Below are 11,214 nucleotides of genomic sequence, written 5' to 3' on the forward strand. Positions count from 1 at the left end.
CCACTATGAAACTTTAATTAGACACCCTGATGACTAGTATTCTATGTCTTCCTTCTTGAGACCCTCAAAAATCAGAGACAGTCTTTATCACGCACAATTAGTTATAAAGGATCTCACAGATTTCTTCCATAATTCAAATAGGTTTAGTGTCCAATATAATTGCTTAGTCATGTCTGACTCTTTGCAACCCCATGGACTGTAGCCTATGAGGCCTCTCTGTCCACAGAATTCTCCAGGCAAGAACACTGGAATGGGTAGCCATTCCCTCCTCCAGGGGATCTTCGCCACCCAGGGACCAAACCTGGGTCTCCTGCACTGCAGGCAGATCTTTATCATCTAAGCCACTAGTTCACAGGTGCCACACCAGGAAATTAAGAAAAGGTTAATTGAAATGCAAATTAGAAATGCTTAAAATTAAATAACACCGACAACAGCATAAAGAAACTCTAAACCTAGTTCCAAGATGACTATTCAAACTATCAGGTCATCTTAAAAAGTTACTTTCTCTAACTAAAATAACTATTACTTTGTTAAAGAGTAAGTAAAAAAATAAAGTGATCACATCATTAGCTTCAGGATGTTGAAAGGTGAGATCTTTCAAACACAAACTGACACTTAAGGCACCTTTAAAAATTAGAACATGAACTGTTATTTTTTAAGTTTCCGTAAAAGTCAAAATAATGTCTACTAAGTCACCTATGCTTTTTCTGAAATAAGAACTGAGATTGAAGGGCTTCTCCTGTTGTAAAATTAACTGTCCAGTAAAGCAAACCTTTGATCTTGGCTTCATTATCACCAGTTTCAACATAACTAATTGAGATAACCAACCCAAACGGGACGGGAGGAGCCAATTAAATACTGCATTTTTCTTTAAGTATTCTTTGCTGACATGAATGCAGACTTAGTTGTAACAGTACATTACAATTTCTGGTTTCTCTGAAATAACCTGTTTTTAAAAACTTGGTGGCAGAGACCACACAACATTGTAAAGCAATTATCCTCCAATTAAAAAAACAAAAACTTGAGTTCCTCAAACATTTACATTTTCTAAAAATAAAAAGACAACACTTTTCCATGAGTTTTATTTCTGTTCAAAATGACTGAAAGTCAGCCCTCAACATAACATAAAATTTCAAAAGCTAAAATATTATCAGTATCTAGAAATAAATAGAAATACAAATAAATATTTAGCAGATGATGTGGGTAAATGCTGGAATGAGAGGCAGATGTGCAAAGAAAACTTAGATCTCTGCCTCAAAACTAATGCCTAATGAGTTCCAAATAGATGACTGAAATAACAAAAGGACTAAAGAAAATGTTGGCGAATACATACATACATGTATGTTTTCTTGGAATGAAGACAGCCTAAACAAAGGGAGAGGAAAAAAAAACTGATTCAAAAAGAATTCTTAAAAAAAGAGAGAGAGAGAGAGAAAGAGAGTTTACATAAAAAATTTTAACCTATAAATTCCAAAACCTTTATGCTGCTGCTGCTGCTGCTAAGTCACATCAGTCGTGTCCGACTCTGTGTGACCCCATAGATGGCAGCCCAACAGGCTCCTCTGTCCCTGGGATTCTCCAGGCAAGAGTACTGGAGTGGGTTGCCATTTCCTTCTCCAATGCATGAAAGTGAAAAGTGAAAGTGAAGTCGCTCATTCGTGTCCGATTCTTCGCGACCCCATGGACTGTAGCCTACCAGGTTCCTCCATCCGTGGGATTCTCCAGGGAAGAGTACTGGAGTGGAAAACCTTTATAATGGGCACTAAAAGCGAATAACAAATAGGAGGGAGGAGAGGCTTTGCAACAAACATGAAATATGTGTAAAAAGCCCTTACCTATCAAGAAAAAAGAGAAATGCTTAAATAAAACTGGATGAAAAAATTGACAAAATAGGAAATACATATGTGCAAAAAAGGCAGTATGAACCAATAGTCAAAACTACATTATTAAACTAAAATAGCAGTTTTTACTCAAAGTTTGGCCTACAGATCCCCAGAGGTCCCTTAAACCCTTTTGGGGAGACCTCTAGGCCAATACAACCTTCAAAACAATATTAAGATATTATTTGCCTTTTTTACTGTGGTGACATTTGCACTGTTGGTAAAACAACAACCAACCATAGTGGGTCACACTGCTGATGCCTTAGCATGAATCAAGAGGGGCAAAAAACTGTACTAGTTGTCAATATATGTTCCACACAATGACTTACAATGGAATGAAAGAAAAAACAAACCAAAGCTCAATTCTGGAGTAAAACTTGAATTTATCACTGATGGTATGACAAATTCTTATGAGTCAGATTTTTCTGATACGATTAGTGTTAATATTAATGAATGCAACCTAAAATTTTAATATAACAAAACATGTCAACATTTGGGACATGTGTGTAATTGAGTAAGCCAGTATTTACCAAACGACCAACATACAATTTACAATATCATCCATGGGTAAGATATTCAAAGTACAAGGCAAATCAATGGATTTCAATGTAACTGTACGCAAAATTCCTTGATATGGTTTCAGATTTCACATTGAAACTAATCTTTAAAAACTACCACTTGTCAAGGTATGGTGAAGAACCAATTACAAATATCCACAATTTTTTGGAAAAATAACTATTAAAATACCTGCCCTCTTTTTCCTACAACAAATGTGTAAAGCCATCTTTTTATCTACTAACCAAAACCACATTGAATCAGGACACACTGAATGCAGATATCTAGCCGTCTTCTACTACACCAGACATTGAGTTTTGCTAAACAGGGACTTCCCTCATGGTCCAGTGGTTAAGACCCCACGCTTCCATTGCAGGAGCACAGGTTCAAACCGTTGGTCGGGGAACTAAGATCCCACAGGCCACACACAGTGGTGGCCAAAAAGATTTGCTAAACAAGGTCAAAAAATGCTTTCTTGCCATTATATTTGTTTTTGTTTTGGAAAGTTATTTTTCATAAGTTAACAAAAAGAACAGGTTAACATGCAGTAAGTTTATTGTTATTTTTAAATGAATTAGTAATTTTTAAATTTCTCAGTTTTAACTTCTAATCAGTAACTAGCAACAGATATAACTCACATATATAAAATCTCGACAGTGACCTCAACAACCTTTGAGTGCAAATAAAGTGATTCTAAGGCCAAAAATTGGAGAAATACTGGTCTAAAGTATTAAAGCACACCTCAGAAGTTTTTTATATGTACTGCCAAATTTTCTATCAAATCTGTAAAGGCAAAATAAGAATAATAATAATATCTAATATCCAGGTCTATAAAGATGTAGAGAAACTCATTCTCATACACTGCTGAAAGAAAAGTAAACTGAAAAAATAATTCTGAAGGCCAATTTGGCAATACATATCAAAAACCTTTTTAAAAAGTGAAAAAGCTTGGAATCAGCAATTCTGCTTCCAGGAATCTATTTGAAGCAAAAATTAAAGATGTGACGGTAATTATTTTACAGCAAGGGCTATACAGCTGCAATACTTTATAATTAAATAAATTGGAAATGATTTAAATTAGAGAAAGAATTCACCTGTGACAAATTATGTTGTGTATGAAAAATTACTAACTTAATACATTATAAAAATTTTTAAATAGGTTATAATACTGTACATATAGCAGGAATTTAAGTTTATATATCTGAAAGAATATGCCAAGGTATTAACAAATAAGTACTAATAAGGCTTGCTTTGTTATATTTGCTTATCTATATTTTTTTTCTTTAAGCTTCATTAGTTTCTTTAATTAACCAAAGTCAAGTTTTGTTGTTGTTTAGTCGCTAAGTCGTGTCCAACTCTTTATGACCCCATAGCCTGTAGCTCACCAGGCTCCTCTGTCCATGGGATTCTCCAGGTAAGAATACTAGAGTGGTTGCCATTTTCTTCTCCAGGGGACCTTCCCGACCCAGGAATGGAACCTACGTCTCCTGCATTGGCAGGTCTATTCTTTACCACTGAGTCACCTGGGAAGCCCACCAAAAGTCATACATTGCTTAGTAACAGGTGACACGATATAAAGCTATGTAAGAGTTATCACTCCCATCTCCCTAAAAACACACCCTGTCCAGTTCCATCCCACATGGCAGCCAATGTTAACAGCCTAATAGTGTACATTCACTCACACTTTAACTATGCTTGTAACAAAGAGGCAAACATTTATTCACATGCTTGATCAACAGATATACTGGTGTCCTTTGTTTATTCATTTTGCTTATCTTTACAAAAATGGGACAGTACAATACCACAGTATTTTTCTGCTTGTTACGATATCATGGATACATCCAGGTAAAAGAAATTTCACTCATTCTTTTTATTTTTATTCTTTTTAAATAGCTGTGTAATACGTCATAAAATGTATACATATCAGAATTTACTCAAAATTTCCCACAGGGTTATAAAGGTGGTTTGCAGATTTTTAGTAGTGCAAGTAATGCTGCAATCAACATCCTGGAACACATATCCTTATATTCTGGTATTTTTTTTAATACACAGAGTTCCAAAAGTGAGCTTGCTGACTATACATATACTTTTAATTAGTAGATATTGTTGCATTACTCACCAGCCACGTATGAGCTCCCATATTCTCATTAACAACAGATATAATTTTTGCTAATCTGATGGTAACTGATTGTTATTTTAATTTGCATTTCCCCATCTGTTAGGAGGATTGAGGTTTTCATTTGTTTATTGACCATTTATATGTCTTCTTCTTCTATTCCCATCCTTTTCCCATTTTTCTATTGCTGCCATATTTCATGCAAATAATCTTTCCTAAAGTTAGAATCACAGCTCACAACACAAGAAAAAATTCCAAATGTCTCAAAGGTTTAAATGAACAAAAATAAAACAATCAAACTATTAACAGAATGTGTAGAATATCTGTATAAACTTGCTATCAGAGGATTTTCTTGATTAAGATAGAAAACTCAAAACAACAAAGGAAAGATAGATATTTGTCTCCATGACAGTTTTCTGTAACTTTTTGCTTTTAAATCATGAACAGGTATTACTTTAAGAATTTTTTTTAGAAAAGTGTCAGCAGATGCCAACAATACTATCTTTATTCCAAAGTTCTGTGATAAGACATGTCAAGAACTTCATTAGACACACAAGGACTGAGCTCACAGAAGTACAAAACCAAACACAACTGCTTTTATTGCTACTACTCTACTAGAAGCTGTAACTGGAATTCTAAACTCCCAGCTCCTATTTTTCTGTATCCTGTTCACCAATTACTGTTCTCTCCAGTAGCATGTTTATGTTAAGGTGATTTATCTAAATACAGAGTCTTATTGGACACTTTGTCCAAGTATTCTTCTACCCCTATTACATATGAGAAGGCTATGAAAATAAAACCTTGTGCAAAAGGGCACATTTCGTTATATTACACACTTATATGACACGGTAAAAGAAACGGTAACTCACCTAAATGGGGAAACAGATCAGTGTCCAACTGATGTTTTTGGGTGCACAGTTTCACCAGTCTCTGCAGTCGACTTATACAAGAGAAGTGTGGAGAGAAGGCTGTGGCTTTCATAAGGACCCGGTCAGTCCTGGGCGGGTCCACGGCGGGAGCCCTACTGGATGGCAGGAGGGGCAGAGGCCTCTTGTGAGACAACTGCCTTGCTTGTGCTATAGTGTGTGTGGTGGGGGCCACTCCCTGCATTGGTAGGCTGGTGTTCTGAGGTTGAGGTGACTTGCAGACTACACCCTGCGGTGGCGCTGGAGGTTTTAAAGTGGGTAAAGGTGACAGGTGGGAGTGCTGCTGCGGAGGCTGCTGCTGAGAAGGGGCAGGAGGGGGACTAAAGTGCTCTTGTCGAACTTTTAAAATCTCTGTCTCTCTCTGGCGCTGCCGATTCTGGGCCAACTTGCTCTGCAACTTCTTTCTCACAGTTGCCCCTTTCTTTAGGTCATCATCTTCCTCGTTGAAAGCAAAGGGGTCTTCCAACTCGGTTTCCAGGTAGTGGACAGGGACCCTTGCCCCTGGTGGAGAGAGGGACATTCCATCCAGTCCATTGGGCATCTTCAAGGCCAGCGTGGGCACTGTCAGGCTAAAGGCCATGGTATCCATCTGGTGCCTGACCTTGACTTCATCTATAGGGTCATTCTTTTTCTTCCTCTCTTTTTTCGGGATAAAGCCAAGTACCTGCAAGTGGCTGTTGCAGTACCTATAAAAATACACACATATACAGGAGACTGTTCATAATACATCTTGAGAAAAGTAGAATACAAAGCTACATATCATAAAATGTGAATCCTTGTATGCTCAAAATGCATGACTATAATAACTCTGCATTCGTGGATGTAATTTATACAACTTCCATTACCCTCAAGCAATCCGCAAAGTCTGTGCAGTTTTGCTAAAGCAAATAAATGAATTGCACATGCAAAGAGGCTGCCAGACAGAAGCAAGTCATTCAAATAGTGAGTGGTCCTGGATAAACACCTAGCTATTGGTTCTCATATGGCTTTGTTATTCTCTATTCATAGCATACAAAGTAGCTCATCAAGAATCTAAAGGATCATTTAAAATTCTCTTCCAGAGGAAAAAAATCACATGTCCCCATGCCATTCAAGTATTGGAGATTCACAAAGATCTTATGACATAACACTTAAGAATGTCAAATGTCTCCTGTGTGTTCTACACACACACAGACACACAGAACAGGAGAAAATAATAAAACTAGTTGGTGCGATTACAGATTAAATGAGTTTCTCAATAGCCATGTGTTGAGTACATGAATTATCTCTTCTAATTTCTACCTGCAGTAGGTACCAAAATAATGCCCTTTATACAGATGAGGAAGCTAAATTTTATATAAATTAACTTACCCAAAACCACCTATATAGAAAGTGACAGAGCTAAGACTTAATCTAAAAATCAAAGCTCATTTAGCACAGGGAACAATATTTACTATCCTGTGATAAACTATAATGGAAAAGAATATAAAACAGAATGCATATATGTGTAACTGAATCACTGTGTTGTACAGCAGAAATTAACATGTAAATCAACTACAATTAAAAAATAGAAGAAAAAAATCAAAGCTCTTGAAGACTCTTATTAAGAATGCATGTTATTTGAATAAAATTACACTGAAAACCTGTAAAGGTTTCTAACCAATAGAAAAGTCATTTGTCATTTAGTTGCTAAGTCATCCCAGCTTTTTGCAACTCCATAGACTGTAGCCCACCAGGCTTCTGCATCCATGACATCTTCCAGGCAACAATATTGGAGTGGGTTGCCATTTCCTTTTCTAGGAAATGGAAAAGTAGTATTTCCCAAACTGGTATACCTCATGCAGTTCTAAGGTATGCTGACAAGTATGCCATAAAGACAGTATGCCATGCTTAAATAAATTTGGGAAAATGCTGGCTTAAACAGAAAGAGATAATAATTATATCATCTGTTTCTGCCGAACAATCTCTCAAAGAATCTTGTATGACATGTGCATTATACTCCAAGGGTAGAAATGTACCCATGTGGCACTGTTTCCCAAACTTATTTAAAATGGCACCTACTTTTACTGCAGCATATCTCCATAGAACACAGTTTGGGAAAAAAGGCAATAAAGTAAATAATGTCAATTCCCAAACTTGCTGGGCTGCAACAGAAAAGTGTTTTAAAAACTGTTAAATACACAGATTCATCAAAAATGAGGACACATGGTTTTGCTGCTTTGTCTCACTCTTTCATTGTAAATACAACTATTAAGAAAAAGCTTTCTGGACTATAAAGAGACTCTGCACTGCACATGTATGTGTGTGTAATTAGCAGGTTTGAGCTAGGTCCTACCTACTCTAAATAGAAAAGATTCATAAAACTACAGCTAATAAGGAAAAGGGTTTCAGGTATAATTGTATTAAGCTTCCCAACAAAGTGTTGATGGTTTTTGTTGTTTTCTACTCATTTTCAAATTATCAAAAGGATTAGTAAATTTTTAGAGAGGAGTAATGAAGTGGGCTTTTTTAAATTTAGAAATCAAGCTGCTCTGCTCATTGACATGGGCCATCTAGACTGGTAAATGAGGCTACTATCCGTGCATCACCTAACCCAGCAGAGGCCAGTCCACAGGGACAGTCCTCCTTCAACCCCACCCTCAACCCACTCCAGCCACTGTCACACTGTGACCACATAATTAGAATTACCACAGCTTACTTAGTTATGAACAGCATTTAAAATAAGTATATATTTAAAGTAAGTATGTAAATATGAATTTCCAGTCAAAAAGAATACAGGGAAATGCCTGAAAATGTGTTCCTTTGCAGGGCTGAAAATGTGAAATTAGACTATGTTGATAGTTACACACTCCTGTAAAGACATTAGAGAATACTGAACTGTATACTTCAAACGGGTAACTTGATTCATATGTGAATTATATCTTAAGCTGTTTTAGAAAAGAATAAATATAGGAGACAAGAAAATTTCTTGGTAAATACATACTACTAAATAAACATATATAAAAAACTATACCAAACTTAAATTTACAATACTATATAAAATAACCAATTTAATATAACCATTTACCTCTGAAATATCAAGGCTACAGTACCAGGCCTTAGCTTCCCACTGTTAAAAGTATATTAGAAACTGGACATTACTTTTTAATTATACCAGTACTTCTAACTGAACTTAACACTATTCTATCCAAAAGATGGAATTTCATAAGTTAGCATTTATAATACACACCAGGTAAGTTATGCACTTTTTCTAGCTGACTATTGACCAGATATTTTTGTCAATTAAAGTCCTTGGGAATTTGTTTTCTAAAACTATACATAGTGAAGTGAAGTCGCTCAGTCGTGTCCGACTCTTTGCGACCCCATGGACTGTAGCCTACAACGCTCCTCCATCCATGGGATTCTCCAGGCAAGAGTACTGGAGTGGGGTGCCATATCCTTCTCCAGGGGATCTTCCCAACCCAGGGATTGAATCCGGGTCTCCCGCGTTGTAGGCAGACGCTTTACCATCTGAGCCACCAGGGAAGTCTTAAACTATACATAAAACCATTTCAAATCCGTAAGTGTCCAAGGAGTAACTGCCTTAACAATGATAAAAGCTTATTTTCAAAAGAATATTAATCTTTTCTACATTGTGTCATATAGTATAAGTTACAACTATTACATTTATACACAGGTTTAAACATATTATGACATGAATTTAACCTGGGTTTTGTGAGGTTAAGTAAGAATATTACTTCCTACTAACATCTACTTTAATCTGTTTTCAAACAGCCCTACAACAACAAAAACACAAAAATATTAATAGCATTTGTGTTCATATGGTCTTGGACCAATTTTGAAAAAATATATAACTCAGTACTTTTTAAGCCCAGATTCTCCTGACAGAGCAACACAAAAATTTTTTCCTTTCTTGCTTAAAAAAAAAAAAGAAAACTACTTCGAATATAAAGGTGAAGACATATTAAATTAATTCAGAGAATTAATATTTTGGAGAAATTCAGAGTGACTCTCAATTTACTTCTTGCTATTTGCTGTTAAGATAATACTTGCTTCAGCTGAATTGAAAAAAAAATTCAAGGTTGACAAAAATTGCACTTCTGATAAACTGAATTTAAGACAAAATTATAGAAATGTGATTATAATGGATCTTGATGTGAAAAAAATAATCCAAGTCCATTCATTCTTCAAATTAAAAAGGGGTAAGAGTAAGAAATTATTTTTAGTCAGCTAAAACCAACTGGACAGACATGCTTAGCCTAATACACTGGTACCTTTCTCACCTGAGATTAAAATTTTATTCCTTTCCTCACTAAACAGCTGTTTCTAACTTTCAGGTATTGTAATTTGAAACCTGAAGTGCTCATTAGATATTCTAAGAGAGTATTTCCAAATCACCACATTATGCTGTACTCATTTTGGTGGGGTATTTACCAACACAAATTATTTATTTCACCCTAAAAGTGTGTAAGCTGCTCACCATGACATACAAAATACACGATTCCTTTTCAACCAATTTACACAGGTGACATTTGTCTACATATAGGAACAAAAAATAAAGGCTGTATATGTATTTTTTAAATATAGTAGTAAAAAGTTCAAATTTTCTACCTAAAGACAAGTATTTGAAACTTTCAGGAAAAGAAGCATGCATCTCTCTGTAATATCCTACAATGATCAACATGGTTGCTGGAGAACTGACAAAAAGAGACATAAAAAAAGAGATTATATGTGAAATACAGTATAAATTTTTCTAAGGATATGAAAGATGAATAATCAGCATAAAACTCCTTTAAAAACATCTCATTATTTTCTTTAACTCAGAAAAGTATAAATTCATAATCCCAGTCATAAAGCCTACTTTACTATGAAAATACAGGTTCTAAATTATAGTAAACATAGTTTATATGGAACTCTTTTTAACCAAAAGAAGCCTGAGAGAAAATAAATTTTCCGAATGATTCAAGTAATCATTCTTTTGAATAATGCTTTTTCAATAAGTATATATCATTTGCTACCTTTCAAGTGCAGATTTAAAAATTCCAAAATTATTATCATTAACTATAACACCAAAGTAGTTCCTCTCATTTGTCTCATTTAGGCTGACGAAAGACTAAGTAGAAAAATCAGAAAATACTTTCTAAGGCTGTAAACCAAGCATATCTGTACCAAGACTTCAAGCAAAAAAAAAAAATTTTTACACACTTAAACATACTTCACAAAGAATTCTCCAAAGTTACTACTCCATTTCCTAAAAATTGCTATCTCTCATCTTTAGAACCATTCTATAGTTTACTTAGATTAACCCCTGAACTCAACATTTAAATTCATCATATCATACATCAAACAAAACAGAACCAACTTCCAAGCTTGCTGATTCAATCAAAGGCTGCTCCCCACTGTCAGAGCTTACCTGCGGTCCTCCGATTTAGGAATGGGGTTGGTGCAGCGCTGGCTGTTATACTTGGCCACATATTCACATTGCTTGAAGGGGGCAGTCTTGTCCTCCAGAACGTGTCTGATACAGAAAGCGTAGCCGTTGAGTCGCCGCTGCTTGCACAGTTTGGGGCTATATGAGCACAAGGGCTTATTGTCAACCTCAGAGAAGTGTATATGTTTCCCTTCATACATCACGTGACTCTATTCCTTGTGAACATCAGCTAAAAGACCATCACAAAAAAAGAAACCCAAATGATAAATCAGAGAGTATAAAGCAGGTTTAAGTTGAGAATTTCACTGAGGGACTTCGGGCCCCACA

The 11,214-nt window shown here is 35.6% G+C and overlaps 1 protein-coding gene across 11 annotated transcripts in view; it reads right to left on the minus strand.

Moving 5' to 3' along the window:
• The window catches only part of INO80D (INO80 complex subunit D), a 70,600-nt gene that overhangs the window by 40,438 nt on the left and 18,948 nt on the right, over positions 1–11,214 (minus strand). For all 11 annotated transcript variants that reach the window (XM_070770643.1, XM_070770663.1, XM_070770682.1 and 8 more), the window contains 2 exons: positions 10,870–11,116; positions 5,421–6,163 (listed from right to left, as the gene is read on the minus strand). In XM_070770643.1, the coding sequence (XP_070626744.1) occupies positions 5,421–6,163; positions 10,870–11,087 (961 nt within the window). In that variant the 5' untranslated portion in view covers positions 11,088–11,116. The remainder of the gene's footprint in view (positions 1–5,420; positions 6,164–10,869; positions 11,117–11,214) is intronic.

Source organism: Bos indicus, chromosome 2 (genome assembly GCF_029378745.1).
Source record: "Bos indicus isolate NIAB-ARS_2022 breed Sahiwal x Tharparkar chromosome 2, NIAB-ARS_B.indTharparkar_mat_pri_1.0, whole genome shotgun sequence".
NCBI lineage: Eukaryota > Metazoa > Chordata > Mammalia > Artiodactyla > Bovidae > Bos > Bos indicus.